Source organism: Chlorocebus sabaeus, chromosome 11 (assembly GCF_047675955.1).
Source record: "Chlorocebus sabaeus isolate Y175 chromosome 11, mChlSab1.0.hap1, whole genome shotgun sequence".
Lineage (NCBI taxonomy): Eukaryota > Metazoa > Chordata > Mammalia > Primates > Cercopithecidae > Chlorocebus > Chlorocebus sabaeus.
Genome location: NC_132914.1, coordinates 55,251,892 through 55,270,747, shown reverse-complemented (window position 1 = coordinate 55,270,747; position 18,856 = coordinate 55,251,892). Strand labels below are relative to the sequence as shown.

Sequence of the window (18,856 nt, the reverse complement as noted above, 5' to 3'; positions counted from 1 at the left end):
GGTAAAAAATAAAAATAAAAAAGTAAAAATAAAATCAGAAGACCTAAATCCATGTCTTTGTTTCACCTCTTAATGGCTTCTCTGAGCCTTAGTTTCCTTTTATTCAGAATAGGTATAAATAATCTTACCCCTCAGGGCTGTCATGAGGATAATATATATGAAAGTAGGTTGTAAACTATTAAGTGTTACAGACATGTTAATTATTATGAAACTGATTGAACATGGAACATGGTAGTTTTTGTCTTTTTATAGGTTACTTTTCTCCTTCATAACTCATTTTCCCCGTAATCACTTGGCCTATTTATTTATTTATTTATTTATTTATTTATTTTTGACATGGAGTCTCACTAAGTCACCCAGGCTGCAGTGCAATGCACTGCAACCTCCACCTCCTGGGTTCAAGTGATTCTCCTGCCTCAGCCTCCCAAGGTGCTGGAATAACAGGCATGAGCCACCACGCCTGGCCTCACTTGGCCCTTTTAAACAGGAGGTGGCCTCAGTGGGTAGCTGACTGAAAAAGGGTTACGTTGTAAGACGTAAGGATACAGAGCTCATTGAGATATGTAGAGAGGGCGATGGGTACAAGTGTACACTAGAATGCAGGGCTCTGAAGGTAACAGACCAAGTGTGCATGAATTCCTGTGAGAGTTCGAAATCTGCAAGTCATCAAGAGTTTAGGATTGCACCTGGGACCTAGCTTGCCATATTCTCCCAGAACCAACACCCATTTTAATTAACCACCTCCCACAGGAGGCCCTGGGACACCGTTAAGATCTCTCCATCCACCTGGCTGGGAAATCGTAGCAGGGGCTGGCTGGCAGGGCTGATGAGCCAACACTAGAGGGGGTGGGAGGTGCAGGAGGTAGTGCTGTCCCAGGCTGTGGGTTTGAAACTCACCAGTCAGGAAGTGAGGTCTATAGACGGAAGGGCGGGCAGGGGCGGGGAGTTCTGGGCACAGCAGAAGGGGCCTTCTGAGGTTTGGGGGCTGTAGGGCCATGGGCCTCAGGACCAGAGGTAGTTGTTAGCCTGGAAAGACAGGTCTGGGCAACATGCATGCCCAGAGGCAGTTCGTTGTAGCTGCAGTGAGAGCAGAAGTCAAACGACATGAGGTGGCCAAGCAGGCTCTAAAACGCCTCAGGAAGCTGGCAGAGAGAGTGGACGACCCTGAACTTCAGGACAGCATCCAGGCCTCATTAGACAGCATTCAAGGTAAGAGAAAGGTCAGCCCTCAACTTGGGTGTATCGGGGACTAGCAAGTGCATAGAAGGGTTAGCTGTATCATATATCACTTCCCAGTCAGTTACTTCCTAGTCCCCAAGATGGAGCTGGGACTCTGGGGAAGAATATATTTAGGGAGGATGGAAAAAGACACGGAAGGTATCATTCTGTCTCTTTCCCTGCTCTGATCCTTCTCCCAGGAGATCAAAATACAGGTCCCTGTTGAGCTGACCTTCTTGGCAATGAAGAAATGTGTGAGCATGAGGAAGATAGGCTGTGACAGACTCATGGTAGACTTGGTCCCTGCCTGGGGAGTCCAGAACAGGAAGCAGTCTGGAGCAGCAGGTTCTGGGATGGGATAATGATTTCATTCCCAGGACCCATTAAGGATCAGTGACCTCTTGTTCTCCAGCTGTAGAGAGACACATGCACACACGTACACACACACACGCATGCACATTGAAGTACACCATGCAGAGAATCTTAGGCTCCCAAGCACATACTAACTCTAACACACCATGCTCTGCAGAGCCAGAGTGCAGATAGGTCCCCCGAACTCTTCTTGGTCCCCTCTCCTCCCCTTGCTCCTGTTCCTGTCTTCCCCCCACACACCTTCCGCTCTACCTCCTTAGTGCCATTAGAGCAAGTGATGACAACACAGGGAGGAAGTGCTGCCATGGCAACACCATCCGCCACATCCTCCTGCCCACCCCAGTCTTCAATCCTGTGGTGGAGCCCTGGCAGGAACAGCTTCTCTCCATCCACAAGGCCCTACCACTGACGAACTGGTGGAACTGGAGGTTGTTTCCAGCTCGCTCTCATTTCATTCACCTCTGATGTGGCAAAGAGCTAACAAAAGCAGCCTTCTTTGCTCATGAAAGTTATCTGGTGGAAGCACTTCCTCCATAATATCCTGATCTCTTCCAGCCATTTCAGCCCTCTCCATTGTTACCTGCCTACCTGGGGGGGATCAACAGATAATTCTTTCCCTCAAGGACACTTCCTGCCAGACCTCTCTGCTGGTACACCAGAGTATAACTTGGGGAAGGAACGGTTTGCTTTGGATCCCTAGTGGGACCAGCTGATGATCCCCTTCCTATTGCTCTTCGGAGGCTAGTGCCCTTCTCACCTCCTGTCCCACACCCTTTGCCAGGAACTCCCCTGACAGCCTTAGTGTTTGGAAAGGCAGACCAGGGGGGAGTGGCCCATGGGGCCTCCTAGGGAGGAACTCTATGCCCCACCCCTGTCAAAAATAATAATGATAATAATAATAAAGGAGAAGAGTGGTTTAGGCCAGGGAGAAAAGCTGTGCTCCCTCTGGAGAGGGAGGGGGGTGAGGAGGGGTGGAGGCTGAAATCCCTGAGAAGGCTCCACTCCTCATAAGTGATTTGTTTTACTCCTTCTCTAAGAATTAGTATTCTGTTCCCATTGAACATAAAGGAAAACTGAGGCCATCAAAGGAGGGAAGTTTAAACTAGAGCCAACAATTCTCCTTCACCATCTCCATCAAAAAACATTACTGAAGGGTCTCCTGTCCTGGGGATGGTGTCATCCTGGTTCTGTAGGGAGGGAGGGAGAAGCTGCTGAGCCCCAGGACAGAACACTGGAGGGATTGGGTACAGGCCTCTAGGAGAACAAAGGGCTCGTGGCATCCTGGCTCAGCGCCCCCCACCCCCCGCACCCTCAGCCCCCCACCAGGCCGAGCACGCTGCGGGCTCCTGCCTCCAAGAGCCGCCCACGGCAGCACTTATTATAGTCTCAGCTGCGTCAGGAGGGTGGGATGCCAAATCAGGGGACCGCTGTGACTCCCCAAGTCCTGGGAAGGGGTCTCCAAGGCTGCAGAGAGAACTTCCTTCGCCCATCTTACCCCACCCCCAAGGGGTCTCAACCTCTTTTCCACTTTGGCTTAACCACTTCAGGATTCTCACCTGGCTGGAGGATAGCTTGAACTCCAAGACCCCTAGAGGTGTGGGGGACAAGGAGCAGACGGTTTGCATTCACTCATCTGCCTCCTCTTTAACCTTCCCTAAGAATCCCACTCAGCAAACCTCAGGAGACTGAAAGGGAACTCTGAAGAGGCTGGCTCTCACTGCCTCAACTGAAGGGTCCTTATACTTGGGGAGTGAAATCCCCCACCTTTGAGTAACCAGGTTTGCGGGCAGTGCCTCCACTAATTCATCATCCCCCGGTTGGTCTCCCACCCACCATACACACGGATCCCTCTCTGCTTCTGCCCGCTGTTTCTGAGGCACTCTTGGAGCTACGGTTGCTATGGAGACTGGATGCATTTTGGCATGGGGGGGGGTATCAGTCTAAGACACATCCTTCTCCCTCCTCCTAGAGCTGGAGCCTTTGACTTACCCTGTGGCCTGGGCTTCTCCAGCACTCAGATCTCTCCCCTCTCTCCTACCCTGCTAAGTTTGTCCCCATCCCTGGGGAACATTTTCCAAGTTCACTTTGGGACAGTCGAGCTCAAGTCTTGGCCCCATCAAAGTATTAAGTGTGGGGGTGTGAGTGGGAAAGGGAGTTGGGTCATGAGAAAGGGAAGGCGTCCAGGTACCACCTGGGGGAGACGAGATCCTGGGGGAAGGGATTTCAGGGCCCCCGCTTTCCCACTTCAGCTTCCCCAGAATTGACAGTGACCCTGGATTTGCTCTGTTCACCGCGGCCTGTTCACCCAATAGATCGATTTTCACCCTTATCTCTAAAAGCCATACCTCGCAGTCGCGAGCTTCCTAACCTTGGTGTGCGATAGGAGGGGGCTAGGTTGTTGGAGGAGGTGAGTCCAAGTCCCAGGAAATCCAGCCCAGGATTTGGGAGAGAAATCCAGTCCTGGATTTTGCACCGCCCTCGCAGACATCGGTGCTGGTGGAGAAAAGGTGGGGGGGAGATAGGGTGGGGGGGCCTGGGGGCCGCCTCCTCCTCAATGTGAGGGGAGCGCCCGGACACAGCGCGCATCCGGACCGAGCCGAGCCCGGGCGAGGCCCCCGGACTCTTCGCCCGGATCTCACGGCCCTCCCCTCCCAGACCCCAGACCCGTGGGTTCCCACCCACCTCCCGTTCCCTCTTTCCTCCCCCGCCGTCTCCTGTATCTCCATCCCCAGCATCCTCCCCGCGCCCCTGCGAATCCCCCGCACGGCCAGCCCCATTAGCTCCCCACCCTCCTCAAGACCCTCTCTCCGACCGCATCCGCGACCCTGTCCCTTGAGCCCCAATTCCCCGCCCCTGCCTCCCCCGCACTGGTTCTTTTCCCCTAGCCTCCGGTCCCCTTTTCTGCCCCCTTTTCCTCTCTCTCCCCCATTTGCCCCCACTACTGTCCTCCCCGCCCTCCCCCACCCATCTCAGCGCCCCCACCCAGGCCGGGGTGGACGGTCCGGCGCGCCTCCCTGGAGCAGCACCAAGGTCCCGGGGCTCCAAGAGGGTGGGGGCGCAGGGCGGGGAGCATGGGGAGGGGGCGCCCCATGTGATGGGAGGGGGGCGCAAGCGGAGGCGGCGGAGGCGGCGGCGACAGCGGAGCCGGGCCGGGGGCTCAGAGGGGTCCAGGGGCTGGGGGCAGCGAGCAGGGCGGCCCCATGGCCGGGCCCCCCTGAGGCAGTCCGGGGGAGTCCCCTCCCCTCCCCAGCTCGGGGGTCTCCGGGCCCCATGAGCCGGGGCGCGGGCGCGCTTCAGCGCCGGACAACGACCTACCTCATCTCGCTGACCCTGGTTAAGCTCGAGTCGGTGCCTCCGCCGCCGCCTTCTCCGTCTGCGGCCGCGGTCGGCGCCGCCGGTGCCAGAGGCTCCGAGACTGGGGATCCTGGTAGCCCCCGAGGCGCGGAGGAGCCAGGCAAGAAGCGGCACGAACGTCTCTTCCACCGGCAGGATGCGCTGTGGATCAGCACCAGCAGCGCGGGCACCGGGGGCGCGGAGCCCCCAGCCCTGTCCCCGGCTCCGGCCAGTCCGGCCCGCCCAGTCTCCCCCGCTCCCGGCCGCCGCCTCTCCCTCTGGGCCGCCCCTCCGGGACCCCCGCTCTCCGGGGGGCTGAGCCCCGACCCCAAGCCTGGGGGCGCCCCCACCTCCTCCCGGCGCCCCCTACTCAGCAGCCCGAGCTGGGGCGGCCCGGAGCCCGAAGGCCGGGCGGGCGGTGGCGTCCCTGGCTCATCCTCTCCGCATCCTGGCACCGGCAGCCGGAGGCTCAAGGTGGCGCCTCCTCCGCCGGCTCCCAAGCCTTGCAAAACCGTGACCACGAGTGGAGCCAAAGCCGGCGGGGGCAAGGGCGCGGGTAGCCGCCTGTCATGGCCCGAAAGCGAGGGCAAGCCCAGGGTCAAGGGGTCAAAGAGCAGCGCCGGGACTGGAGTTTCTGCCTCTGCAGCAGTCACCGCCGCCGCCGCCGAGGGAGGGGGCGCTACAGCTGCGACCTCTGGTGGGGTCGGGGCTGGGGCCGGAGCCCGAGGGAAGTTGTCTCCTCGGAAAGGCAAGAGTAAGACCTTGGACAACAGTGACTTGCATCCGGGACAGCCTGCCGGTTCTCCTCCTCCGCTAACCCTCCCACCAACTCCGACTCCAGGCGCTGCTGTCACCGCCGCTTCCGCGCAGCCCCCTGGGCCTGCACCTCCAATCACTCTGGAGCCTCCAGCTCCAGGGCTGAAACGGGGCCGGGAGGGGGGCCGAGCGTCCACTCGTGATCGCAAGATGCTCAAGTTTATCAGCGGCATCTTCACCAAGAGCACAGGAGGGCCTCCTGGCTCCGGGCCCCTTCCCGGACCCCCCAGCCTGTCTTCTGGCAGCGGGTCCAGGGAGCTGCTGGGCGCCGAGCTCCGCGCTTCCCCTAGTGAGTTGAATCAGGGCTTGAGAACACGAAGGGAAGGGTACCTGGAATGCTCAGCTTGGGGTGGAGGAGCGAGGTGCAGGAGACTAGGGAAGCTTTTCTCTGGGGTGGGCGGATGAACCAAGCTCACTCCTCTGCCAAGGATTGGGGCAAAGAATAGGAGTCCTGAAGCGGGGTGAGTAGCTACATTGTGCGACATGAGAAATGACTTGATTTCAGAGGGACTAAGAGAGCCTCAGAGCTTTCTGGGAAAATAATGCCCTTGGTCAGAGTGACTAGAAAATTGCTCCCAGAGAAGCCCAGGACCCCACTTCCAGCCTCAGCTGAACTCTGGAAGCATGGAAACGGGGATTTGCCGTATTTAGAGGGACGTTGAAGGTGAAGAGAATGAGGAAGCCTCAGTTTCCCCTGAGCACTTAGGGCAGGTGGCATGACAGTGACCTTGCAGGCAGCTTCTCGCCAGGGACCAGTCGTCCCCTGGGCTGAGAGCAGGCTAGTGATGTTTTCCGTGCGGTGAAGGCGGATTGGGCAGTACGCGAGTGTGCGGGGGCTGGAACGTGCAGAATATTTAAATGTGAAGTGAGGGGGGCGGATAGGAAGCCTCACTTCCCCCATTGCCAGCCCCCTCCCAAGAGCCGCACTGAAACCCACCCGGGGCTGACCCCGGAGTGAGTCAGTGGGAGCGGAACTGCTGCAAAGGCAATCCGTACCCTGGGAGACTTGGGAGGCGGTACGGGGAAGGTAGTGTTTTTTACGGGGGCAGGGTGTCTATTATTATTACTATTTTCTTACTGGAGGAGGTAAGCAGGAGACTCTTGGTTCGGCTCACACTCCCGGGAGAGGAGGCGGGTCCGGGAGCGGAGGCGGCCCCCGGGGTTTGGCTCCAGAGCGGGTGGGAGCAGATGGCTCCGGATCCCAGAGTTCCCGCCGCAGCTGCGGCGCCCCGGGAACGTCCGGCCGGTGTCAGGCGCGGGGGCTGGACCCGGCGGGCGGAAGGAGCATCCTTTCCCCCAGGCCTGTGGCTTCTCTTGGCCAGGCGATGGAGCCCTTCACCACAGTTCTTTTGGAGGACGTTTGTGGGGAGGGTGTGGGAGATGGAGGCATAGGAAAATCCTAGCTCTTTCCCTTGGGTTGTGGGGAGGGGTACAGGGCCACGGTGCCGTTGACCTTGAAGAAAGGGAGGGAAACCCCTCAACTCAGTTTCTGTCCTGTGGAATGGAGGTTGGGGAAGACACACTCTCTTCTATGTTTCAGCACCTCCTCTCAGGGTCTGCCCTCGGAACCAGTGGGTTAGGGAGGAGCTCCTCTTCTATTCTTTTTCCAGAGGGAAGAACCTGCCAGTGTCAGAGCCCTGGTCTCCCTGTCTGGGGCCAGGACCCGCGTTTGGGGATGTGCTTTAAGGGAGATGCCAACTGAAGTATTTTTGTCTTGCTAGCTCCGTTGCTAAGCAACCACTGAGCGGCAGCAACAGCTGGGGGAGAGCGGCTGGGATGGGAGGTCTGGGGACCACCCTCAAACCTGTCTGTACCACACACCTCTCCAGTGCAGGCAGGGTTCAGGGGGTTTGGAAAGCTGCAGAGGGAGGAGGGGTGGCTCAGTGTTGGGGGTCCTCCTGAGCCAGGAGCCTCCCCTTTTACTGCCCTTCTCCCATTACAGAGGCTGTGATCAATAGCCAGGAATGGACTTTGAGCCGCTCCATTCCTGAACTGCGCCTGGTAGGTATCCCAGTCCCCTAGCCTATAGGGAAGGCTGACCTCCCACCCACTGCACTCTCAGCTCTCTCCTTTCACCTCTCCTTTTCTCTCTGTCTCTCTCTCTCTGAGAATAGGGAATCGTTTTCCAGTTCTTCTGAGAGTCTACCTTCATAGCACCAACCTGGGAATTTGCTACATCTTCCTCACAAGTTTTTCCTCTCTAGTCTTTATGCAGCCATCCCCTTTTTCCTGTTCGTTCATGGTCCTCCTCCAGGCTTCTCACTTCTGGCATCTACCCTTTGGCCTTCATGTTGTGTTGCCTAGAATTGGGTAAAGTTTTCCAACTAGTGCCTAGAGCTGTGACATGCTACAAACACACACACACAGACACACACACACGTCTAGTTTGTTTTCTAAACAACCCAACACACATGAAAAAACTACTGAATTGCTGACATTCTTCAGCTTGTGCTCCACTTTGAGCTTGGGATCATTTCTTACCACACTCATGCCCTGATCCTCCCAACTGCTCCGATCCCCCCAGCTGCTCTGATCCTCCCAAATGCTCCGATCCCTCCAGCTGCTCTGATCCTCCCAGCTGCTCCGATCCCCCCCAGCTGCTCTGATCCTCCCAGCTGCTCTTTCTGGAATGACTGTCATCCAGGCGCTGTAGGGCCTGCTTGGATGATTTATCTCTCTGGGTTTTCTGGAGTGTCCAGACCCACACATCCTGCCTTCTCTTACATCCCACAATTTCTGCTCCACATCCTTGCCCTCAGGGTGTGCTGGGCGACGCCAGGAGTGGGAAGTCATCACTCATCCACCGATTCCTGACCGGTTCATACCAGGTGCTGGAGAAGACAGAGAGTGAGTTCTCAAGAGCCATAGTAAACTAACGATTGGGGTTAGGGATCCAGGAGTGAGATCAATGATTAGGCAGGTATGGACACCAGGAGGGGAAGGATGAGGCCATAATAGCAAAAGCACTGGGAGCATGGGGAGGTTTGGTGACCTGTCACCTCTGACCTATTACCCTTTCCAACTCTTCTGGACAGGTGAGCAGTACAAGAAAGAGATGTTGGTGGATGGGCAGACACATCTGGTGCTAATCCGAGAGGAAGCTGGGGCACCTGATGCCAAGGTGAGGGTGGAGGTGGTGGGGGACAGGCTGGCTGGGGTCAGCACTGGCCAAGGGAGAGGGCTCTGGTTTCCCAGGTCTCCATCTGGATTGGGTCCAGAGGAGTAGACCTGTCTGACTTTCCATTTGCTCCCTCACTCCCCGCAAGTTCTCAGGCTGGGCAGATGCTGTGATCTTCGTCTTCAGCCTGGAGGATGAGAACAGTTTCCAGGCTGTGAGCTGTCTCCATGGGCAGCTGAGTTCCCTTCGTGGGGAGGGAAGAGGAGGCCTGGCCTTGGCACTAGTGGGGACACAAGGTAAGGAGGGGTTAGGAAAGCACTGCTTTCAAGGGAGGCCCTGAGGAGGCTACTGGGATATTGCCCAACATGGGTGAGAACTTGGTAAGGTGTGGAAACGGCCACTTGGATTACAGTACCCTTCTGGAGGGAGCCTGGTCTCCAAATAAGGGAGTCATGAAACCAAACAATAACTTCCCAAGGTCTGAGCAGAGAAAAGGGGATCTCCAGGGAGGAAAGGACAGCTATAGTAGCCATCTCCTTGCCTCTCCTGAAATGTCACCTACCTTGTGTTCTCACATTGCCATTTCCCGGTGCCACCATCACAGGACACAGAAAATCTCAAGTCCTAGTGTGGATAGGAAACCTTTTCCGTCTTCCTTTTTGCAACAGCTGGGTCAGACTGACACCTTTTAAAGGAACTTATCCAAAAACAAAGCGAAAACACAAAGGAAATGATGAAAAGAAGAGAGCAGAAAACCTTTTAGTTCTCAAAGAAGTGACTCAGAGGCTCCCAGACTCTGCCAGGGCCAGGAAATGCTTTTCCAGCACTCCCTTGTGTCGAACTGGTGGGACTTGGTCTGGATGCCTGTTCTGCTGGTGCCTGCCTCCACCTGTTGCTTGCCTCCTGGTTTCTTGCTGCAGAGTGGGCAGTCCAGCCATGACCCATGGGTACCCAACCTTTTCCTAGTTCACAAGCTGGTGTCCTCGCACCAGTTCAGGTTTCGATGGATTTGCAGGGCAGGGTGATTATTGCTCGCACCTGGGTCTCAGCTATGTAGCCCTTGTCAGGAAGCACCACTCAGTATTCTTTGAGGACACACACACACACACACATACACACACACACATACACACACACACAGCTCACCCATCCTATTCATACACAGCTAGTTGTGTGAACTGGGCCCAGTACTCAGAAAGGGCTTATGTACTCTCATTCCACCTGGTCACAGAAAAGATGATCTCTCACACCCCACCCCCAGTGGGCCCAGCCTGAGGGCCCAGCACAGGGATAAGGGAATCGTGAAAAATCGAACAAGGCGAGGCTCCTTCTTCAATCCTGCCCCTTTCCTATCTCATCAGACAGGATCAGTGCTTCCTCCCCTCGGGTGGTGGGAGATGCTCGTGCCAGAGCTCTGTGCGCAGACATGAAACGCTGCAGCTACTATGAGACCTGTGCAACCTATGGGCTTAATGTGGATCGGGTCTTCCAGGAGGGTGAGTGTGGTGATCTCCAGTATATGTGGGAAGCCAGAGCAAGGGACCTGGCATCCAGGCCTCTCTCTGTGAGTGACAGGAAATTGGCCTTTGTGGGAAGGAGGAGAGATCGGGGAGGCCAGAGGTTTGCTTAATAGTCACAAGGTCTTTCTGGGTTGGAGGAACTGGCAAGGTCACAGGTGGCATAGAGGCCACAGTGACAAGGAAGTTGGGTCCTGTGTTGTCTACTGGGGATTTATCAAAGCTGGGCATGGAGGGGTGGTCTTGGGTATCTGGCCTGCTCACACCTCCTTCCCTCAACTCCCCTCAGTGGCCCAGAAGGTGGTGACCTTGCGCAAGCAGCAACAGCTTCTGGCTGCCTGCAAGTCCCTGCCCAGCTCCCCAAGCCACTCAGCTGCATCCACTCCGGTAGCTGGCCAGGTGAGTTGGGGTTTCAGAGTCTGCAGAGGGGCTGGTAAGATGCAGAAGGGCTGGGGATCCTAGAACAGGTACAGAGTACCCAAGGAGGTTCAGGGAGTGGGGAAACAGATGGAAATGGCAGTGAAACTATTGGAGAAAGTGCATTGGACTGGAAGTCAACCAGACTTCCAGTGATTTGAGACATCATTTGCAGTGTCCTTAAGCAACTCACCTAACCTCCCAAGGCTATCAGGAAGATTGTATGACATAATACTTGTGATTCAACCTTTGCAACATTTATAAAAAGCACTGTCACAATGTTAGTGAGGATTTTAAAAATTATTAATGACAATATAAATAAATGGTGAGGTGATCAAGGAATGTCTCAAATTCCCCGTAACTAGATATGAGTGTAGCTTGGTGGGGTAGGGGGCATCTCAGCTCTGCTGACTCTTCCATATGCTCCCAGGCTAGTAACGGGGGCCACACTAGCGACTACTCTTCTTCCCTCCCATCCTCACCAAATGTTGGTCACCGGGAGCTCCGAGCCGAGGCAGCTGCAGTGGCTGGATTGAGCACCCCAGGGTCCCTGCACCGGGCAGCCAAGCGTAGGACCAGCCTTTTTGCGGTATTGGACATGGACATGCTGACCCCCATCCTCCTGTCCCCCATGACCTGCCCATCTTCCCTAGTTCCTAGACTCCTCTGTTGGGCCCTTCTTCATCTGTCTTCCCTATCCTCACATCAGTGTATCCCTCTATCCCTCCTTAAACTGATTCCAATAACCATTCCAGAATCGTCGGGGTAGTGACTCTGAGAAACGGAGCTTGGATAGTCGGGGAGAGACAACAGGGAGTGGACGAGCCATCCCCATCAAACAGGTGAGTGGTCCAGGGGCTGGGGAAGGCTAGGGGCAGCTGGTCTTAGTTGGCTTTTTTCTCCCATGTGTCTTTTCACTTTCTCCAGAGCTTCCTACTAAAACGAAGTGGCAATTCCTTGAACAAAGAATGGAAGAAGAAATATGTAACCCTGTCCAGTAATGGCTTTCTACTCTACCACCCCAGCATTAACGTGAGTGGCAGAAACTGGGCCACACTGGCCACTTTGGATTTCCCTCAAGCTCTACCTGTCTGTGCCTCTGACAAAGCACTAATGTCATTTCTAGGAAGTGCTAGTCCTGTTCACTTAAGTTTAGCAGGCATGTGTTAAGAGCCTGCCATGTGCCCATGCCAGGAATGTAAAGGTAAATGCATTGCCCCAGGAACTTGCAGTCTAGTGGGAGAGCACCCAGGAAGGGAATGCTTCCTGGTGGAGACAATGCTGGATCAAGTCTGATGGGCCCATCCCCTAGATGCTCATCACAACCCATTTGGCCCCCAAGGCCCCCTCTCCAATCCCTCTTTATTCTGTAACATATTAACCGCTTCCCAGCATACCAAGGACCCCAACCTTCCCTACGCTCTCGGCCCCGTACCCCTCCAGGATTACATCCACAGTACTCACGGCAAGGAGATGGACTTGCTGCGAACAACAGTCAAAGTCCCGGGCAAGCGGCCCCCAAGGGCCATCTCTGCGTTTGGCCCCTCAGCCAGCATCAACGGACTCGTCAAGGACATGAGCGCTGTCCAGATGGGCGAAGGCCCCGGTGAGTAGGGCTTATGACATAGGAGCAGGAGAGGGGCCAGGGCTGGGGAAAAGGAGGAGTAAGAGGGAAGTGGGGGCTGGCACTGGGCAAGTAGGAAGGTGGGTGATAAAGAGGAACCATGTAAGGAGTGGGGCCAGAAGAAAGAGAGGCTCACTGAGGTTTCATCTTCTTTTTCCGACAGAAGTCACTACTCCCATGCCAAGCCCCAGCCCCAGCCCTAGTTCCCTGCAGCCACCACCAGATCAGACATCCAAGCACCTGCTGAAGCCAGACCGGAATTTGGCCCGAGCCCTCAGCACAGGTCAGTGGGGATGAAATTCCATCCACTGTCTTCCACACCCAAATAGGGTAGGTGTGGGAAATGAATTTGGGGTGAAGGCTTGGAGGTTGGAATAAATGCATGAGTGAACACATGGAGCCCCACACATGAACACCAAGCTCAGTCATACCATGTCTATCATAATGGTTAAGACAAGTGGACTCTAACGTCAACTGCCTGAGCTTGAATCCTGGCTTGCCACATGGGCAAGTTACTTGACCTCTCCATGCCTCAGTTTCCTCATCTGTAATGTGGAAATAATAGTTTCTACCTCAGAGGGTTTCTTTGAGGTTTAAACAAACTGAGAATATGGTCTAGTACATAGTCAGCCATGTTTGACATGTTTGAAAAAAATACATATATAGTATGCAAATGACACATTGTAAACAGATGATCCTCACAACAGTTTTGTCAGGTCAAGATTATTATTCTTATTTCAGAGATAAAGAAACTGAGGCTCAGAAGATTAAGTGCCTTGCTCAAGGTCTTAAGGCCAGTAAGTAAGTGGTAGAACCAGGATCTGAGTGCAGGTCTGACTTTAAACCTCTCATCTGCCTGCCTCCCCAGGAATGATCAAGGGGGTACTCTTGGAGAGGGACAGTTGAGGAGGGGTGCCCTAAAATGCCAAAGTAGTTCAGGGAATGAGACAGGCTATCAAGAAATCAGGAAATATGTGGAGGAGGCTATTGAGGCAGCTGTGTCTTCCTCCCTAAGACTGTACCCCATCTGGAGACCTGAGCCCCCTGAGTCGAGAACCCCCTCCTTCTCCCATGGTGAAGAAACAGAGGAGGAAAAAATTGACAACACCATCCAAGACTGAAGGTTCGACTGGGCAGGCTGAAGGTGAGGCTCTGGCAGGCACTTCCACTCCCACCAAGAACCCTCATCCCCAACATCAGCTCCCCGGGCTAACTCCTGCAACAGGAGGAAGTGCCTGAGCTGAGTGCTTGACGACCATTACCACTGCACACAACTTAGTGAAAGAGTGTGTGGACATCCCCCAGCCCCGTCCTTCTTTCCTTGTTCCCCAGCCAATTCCTTTCCCCAGCCCCTATTCTCAATGACGTCCATGTCTATAGCTCCTGCTCCCTCTCCTAAGGATGTTCTAGTTCCTTTTCCTTCCCTCAACTCCACTTACCACCCCAGCCCCTGCACCCAGATGCCCCCCACCCATCCCCAGTGACACAGCCCCTGATCTCTGCGTCTCCCACTGATTTCCCAAATCCTGGATTCTGTGACCACCCAGTCCCTTCTCCCGATAACTTACTTTCTTTCTTTATTTTTTCTTTTTTCTTTTCTTTTTTTTTTTTTTTTTTTTTTTTTTTTTTTTTTTTGAGACGGAGTCTCGCTCTGTCACCCAGGCTGGAGTACAGTGGCGTGATCTCGGCTCACTGCAAGCTCCGTCTCCGGGGTTCACGCCATTCCCCTGCCTCAGCCTTCCAAGTAGCTGGGACTACAGGTGCTCACCACCACGCCTGGCTAATTTTTTGTATTTTTTAGTAGAAATGGGGTTTCACTGTGTTAGCCAGGATGGTCTTGATCTCCTGACCTCGTGATCCGCCCGCCTCGGCCTCCCAAAGTCCTGGGATTACAGGTGGTGGGGATTACAGGCGTGAGCCACCACACACAGTCTTCTCTGGATAACTTTCTATTGCCAAGTGCTCCCCAACAGCCCTCGACCATAGTGATGCCCATTCTTGTCCCTCAGTGATTCACCGCACCCCCACCGCCAGCAGCCCCAGGGCCCTCTCATCTCAGCCCTGTGCCCCAGCTTCTGCCCCCTTCCCCCGTGTTCACTCAGATCCTGACCCTCCCTTCTCCTCCCAGAGGCCCAGCTCCTGGCTGGTCTTGATAACCCATCCCTGCTGCCCCTGCTCTCTGCCGGGTGCTCAGACCCAGGTTCCAGATCTGCCTACTCTCATGGCTCTTGGCTTCTGCTCCACTCTGCTCCGGGGCCACTGACTTTAGTTCTGCTTTCTCTCCCCATCTGTCTGTCCTGCTTTGTCTCTGGCACTCTGTCACTCTCTCTCTCCATCTCTCCATCTACCTCTCTTTTTTCCTTCTTTCTTGGTCTCTCTTTCTCTGTTCTGCTCTCCATTCTATCTCTATCTCCTTCGCTTCGGGAAACCAGCCAAGCGCAAAATGTGGAAACTAAAATCCTTTGGTAGTTTAAGAAATATTTATAAAGCAGGTAACAAGTGGGGAGCCGGGAGGGGCGCTCAGCTGGGGTGCAGAAGGGTGGGGGTGCCCCCGCCTTCCCCTGCATGTGCTTGGGCTTCCTGCTGCCCCACACCCTCTGCTTCCCCTACCCCCACTGCCCCACTCCCAGGGGTTCGGGATGGGCGTCAGGGAGGACGGGCTTGGGGAAGGCAGCCCCTGCTTGAACTCTGTCCCTTAATGACCCCATCCCATCCCCCACTCAGAGGAAAACTTTGAGTTCCTGATCGTGTCCAGCACGGGTCAGACGTGGCACTTTGAGGCAGCCAGTTTTGAGGAGCGGGATGCCTGGGTCCAGGCCATCGAGAGTCAGATCCTAGCCAGTCTACAATGCTGTGAGAGCAGCAAGGTCAAGGTAAGAGTTTGAGGTGGGGTGGAGGACTGACCGCAGGAGCTAACCCTGGTGCTGACGGCCATTGGCAACTACACTGCCGAAGTCGTGTGGGAGGAGAGCAGAGGTGTCTGAGGAGAAGGGGGTGGGGCTTGGAGGCAGAATCAGTACCAACCCAAACCCTCTCTGCAGCTGCGCACAGACAGCCAAAGCGAGGCCGTGGCCATCCAGGCGATCCGGAACGCCAAGGGGAATTCAATCTGCGTGGACTGCGGGGCCCCCAGTGAGTGCCAGGAGGCAGCAGAGGGGCTAGGGAGTGTGGTTCACTGGAGGCGGTGAATGCCGGGGTGACTGTGCTGCCCCGCTGGAAGCCGACCTCTGCGCTCTGTCCGCAGACCCCACATGGGCCAGCTTGAACCTGGGCGCCCTCATTTGCATCGAGTGTTCTGGCATCCACCGCAACCTGGGCACTCACCTGTCCCGCGTCCGCTCGCTGGACTTGGACGACTGGCCACGGGAGCTGACCCTGGTGCTGACGGCTATTGGCAACGACACGGCCAACCGCGTGTGGGAAAGCGACACGCGAGGCCGTGTCAAGCCCACGCGGGATTCTTCGCGGTAAGGGTGAGGGAACAGAGCGGGGGGAGGGTTGCTGAGGGTGTGCGAGCCTGAGACGGTCCCTTGGGTAGGGGCAGAGGTCCTGGCTGGGGGTCCCTAGAGCCTTTTCAGTTGATCCCTGGTCTTGCAGGGAGGAGCGCGAGTCGTGGATTCGCGCCAAGTACGAGCAGCTGCTGTTCCTGGCGCCGCTGAGCACCACGGAGGAGCCGCTGGGCCGCCAGCTGTGGGCCGCCGTGCAGGCCCAGGACGTGGCTACCGTTCTTCTGCTTTTGGCCCATGCGCGACACGGGCCGCTCGACACCAGCGTAGAGGACCCACAACTCCGCTCCCCACTCCACCTGGCTGCCGAGCTCGCCCACGTCGTCATCACGCAACTGCTGCTGTGGGTACGTCAGCTGGGGGGAGGAAAGGGAGTCTTTGAGGCCTCATCTCGGAAAACGCCTGGCGCGGGAAAGCCCAATCTTCCCAGAGGGACCCCGGAAGTAGGCTTGGCCGTGTGGGGGAGGCGGTGCCGGGTGTGGGCGCCCTGGGGACGCGCGGTCACGCGGCCGTTTCCGCCCTCCAGTACGGCGCGGACGTGGCGGCCCGTGACGCCCAGGGCCGCACGGCGCTGTTCTACGCCCGCCAGGCTGGAAGCCAGCTGTGCGCCGACATCCTTCTCCAGCACGGTTGCCCGGGTGAGGGCGGCAGCGCGGCCACCACGCCCAGCGCGGCCACCACGCCCAGCATCACAGCCACGCCGAGCCCCCGCCGCCGGAGCAGCGCCGCTAGCGTGGGCCGCGCCGACGCCCCGGTTGCGCTGGTATAAGTTGCCCAGTGGGAGAGACACCCCCACCACCACGCGGGCCGGGCACGACCACACCGGGCGGACCGCTGGACAGACGCACCCACTCACCTCTCCGATCCGCACCCAGCCCCACGGGAGCACTTCCTACCCCCACGAGGGCACAGCCCCCACGCCTCCCAGAAGACACAAACTCACCTCCCTCTCCCCAACGAGGCATGGAGACCCCAGCTCAACACGCCCCCTCTCCACTGTTTCCACACTCGGATTGCTCTGGGTCTACCCGCTCGGGTTTCGCGGAAGGGGACGTTTCCCGCGGTACGGGCTCCTAGGCGCTTGGACATGCCCGCTTGTGCCCCCTAGGGGAGGGAAGAAGACCCTGTCCTGCCCGAACTCAACAATCCCAGGGCGGGAGCCCATACCCAGGCTGGCTCCTGGGGCGACGCCACGCCAGAGGGAGGGTTTAGTACGTGGGAGGGCTAGCCCTGGGACTTGGGGCCAATATGGAGACCCTACCCCTTCCATACTCATCTCACTGCCCAGTGAAGGGGGCAAGGGCAGCGAGGGGCAGGACCCCTGCTGCTCATGGGGGTGGGGGGTTCCCAACCCTTTCCGTGAAAGGGACCGTGAGTAGTGGAAACCAGGACGTCCCCTTACACATACCCATGGGTGGAAGCTAAAGAGTCCGGGGGAAGCCAAGAGTCTGGGTCCCTCCCACTACTATCTTGGGAGGGAGAAGGGATGTAGCAGGAGCGGGCTAAGGGGGCCTTGTAATTTATTGCTTTGTTCCCCAACATGGGGGTGGGGGCGGGCAGGGGCGTGGGGAGGGCGTTTTGGGGTAGGGGAAGCCCGGGGTGGGCAGGGGGTGGGGTGGGGTGGGGGTGCTCTCGGGTTGTGAGTGTCTGTGACCGTGACTGCGTACCTGTGACTGTGCAGCGCCCGTGGTGATCTGGGGTAGGGGGCACCCCTACAGTGGGACCCCTCCCCCATTATTCTTTCTGTCCAGCCCCTCCCTCCCACTGGAGCAGCTCCAGAGCCATTCCTCACCCCCGTGACCTCTCCCAGCCAGGGCTGAGAGGATTCGAGGTGGCTGGGAGGGTTTCCAGGCCCCCTGCCCCATCCCCACAAAGTGGGTGGTAGGGCGGACTTGCCTGGCCCAGCCCTGCCTCCCTCAGCCAACCCAGCCCTTGGGCTGTCTGTGTCAGTGGTTTCCGGTCTTTTTTTTTTTTTTTTTTTTTTTTCTGGCTAAAATAGTTTGCAAAGGACCAGGTAATCGGGAAGGGGAGAGAAGTGGGGGCAAGGGGGGAATGCCCCCCCCATCTCCTTGGAGGCAGTGGTGTGAATCTTCTTCAACAGCAATTAAAGAGGAAGTGATTTTGTCTAGGGGGTGAGCTGCTGGTCTGTTCTTGGAGGCAGGTCAGGGCATGGCCTTGGTCAAGGTGGGGTACTGGGGTGGGACAGGGACAGGCAGAGGTGCCTCCCACTGGGGCTGGTGGCAGGACAGTACCTATGGGCATGGAGGTAGTTCCATTATGTACAACAGATCCGGGTTCATGTAGTGGAGGACATGGCAGGTTGGAGTCAGTGGGGACCCTGGGAGCAGAGAAGGCACTGACTCTTAAGATGATGCCAGTCCTGGGAGAGTTGGGATATGGTACTTAGAGGCCATGGAGAGGGGTGAGAAGATGGGACAGCTTTGGTTAAGAGCAGGAACTTTGGAGACAGATCTGATTTTGAAACCTGCCCCTCCGCTTCACAGCTAGATGACCTTGGTGGCATCTGTTTATCTGTATTCTGAACAATATCTGTTCAGAGGGCACCTGAAAGGTGCTCCAGCTCTGAGGAGGGCTGCCCCGGGCCAGCCTGCTCACCGTGAGCACTAGGTACCAGAGTAGAACATAGAGTAGGGGTTTCTCCCCTGGCCCCATCAGGGGGTGCTCCAGAGGGAAGGGGTGGGAGACCTCGGAAAGATTTCCCAGCTGGCTGCAGAGGTCCCTGGTGTCCACAAACTCAGTGTCAGCTGATGCAGGCATTTATCCACCTCCGTGCCATCAAAGGGACCACCAAGGCCACAGTGGCCTGAAGCCGGTGCTGCCTCGTGAGCTGCAGTGCCGCTAGGCTCAGCACATAGCCAATCCTACATTTCTCGAGGGCAGCTGAAAGTGTTTACTCAGGTAGAGGGGCTGGACA

At 56.6% G+C, this 18,856-nt stretch overlaps 1 protein-coding gene across 3 annotated transcripts; it reads left to right on the top strand.

The window, feature by feature from the left end:
• The first annotated feature begins 959 nt into the window (after window positions 1–959).
• On the top strand, window positions 960–18,049 carry AGAP2 (ArfGAP with GTPase domain, ankyrin repeat and PH domain 2). 3 transcript variants are annotated; one of them, XM_008003834.3, is made up of 19 exons: window positions 4,138–6,028; window positions 7,682–7,740; window positions 8,499–8,586; window positions 8,775–8,860; window positions 9,006–9,153; window positions 10,219–10,353; window positions 10,664–10,773; window positions 11,222–11,380; window positions 11,547–11,633; window positions 11,719–11,823; window positions 12,235–12,397; window positions 12,579–12,698; window positions 13,431–13,559; window positions 14,848–14,907; window positions 15,140–15,288; window positions 15,457–15,547; window positions 15,660–15,882; window positions 16,013–16,268; window positions 16,448–18,049. In XM_008003834.3, the coding sequence occupies exons 1-19, from the start codon at window positions 4,861–4,863 to the stop codon at window positions 16,688–16,690; spliced, it is 3,579 nt and encodes a 1,192-aa protein (XP_008002025.1). In that variant the 5' UTR covers window positions 4,138–4,860; the 3' UTR covers window positions 16,691–18,049. The 3 variants fall into 3 exon arrangements, with proteins under 3 accessions (XP_008002029.1, XP_008002025.1, XP_008002026.1); XM_008003838.3 differs by lacking the exons at window positions 4,138–6,028; window positions 14,848–14,907 and adding an exon at window positions 960–1,209; XM_008003835.3 differs by lacking the exon at window positions 14,848–14,907 and having other exon boundaries at window positions 4,747–6,028; window positions 16,448–17,470.
• Window positions 18,050–18,856: the final 807 nt, after the last annotated feature.

Excerpts from the sequence above, each read along its gene's own strand:
- AGAP2 (XM_008003834.3), top strand. The coding sequence starts at position 4,861 with ATGAGCCGGGGCGCGGGCGCGCTTCAGCGCCGGACAACGACCTACCTC. Across the intron at positions 11,824-12,234 it reads TCTACCACCCCAGCATTAAC|GATTACATCCACAGTACTCA; the intron begins GTGAGTGGCAGA and ends GTACCCCTCCAG. Across the intron at positions 12,699-13,430 it reads GGCCCGAGCCCTCAGCACAG|ACTGTACCCCATCTGGAGAC; the intron begins GTCAGTGGGGAT and ends TTCCTCCCTAAG.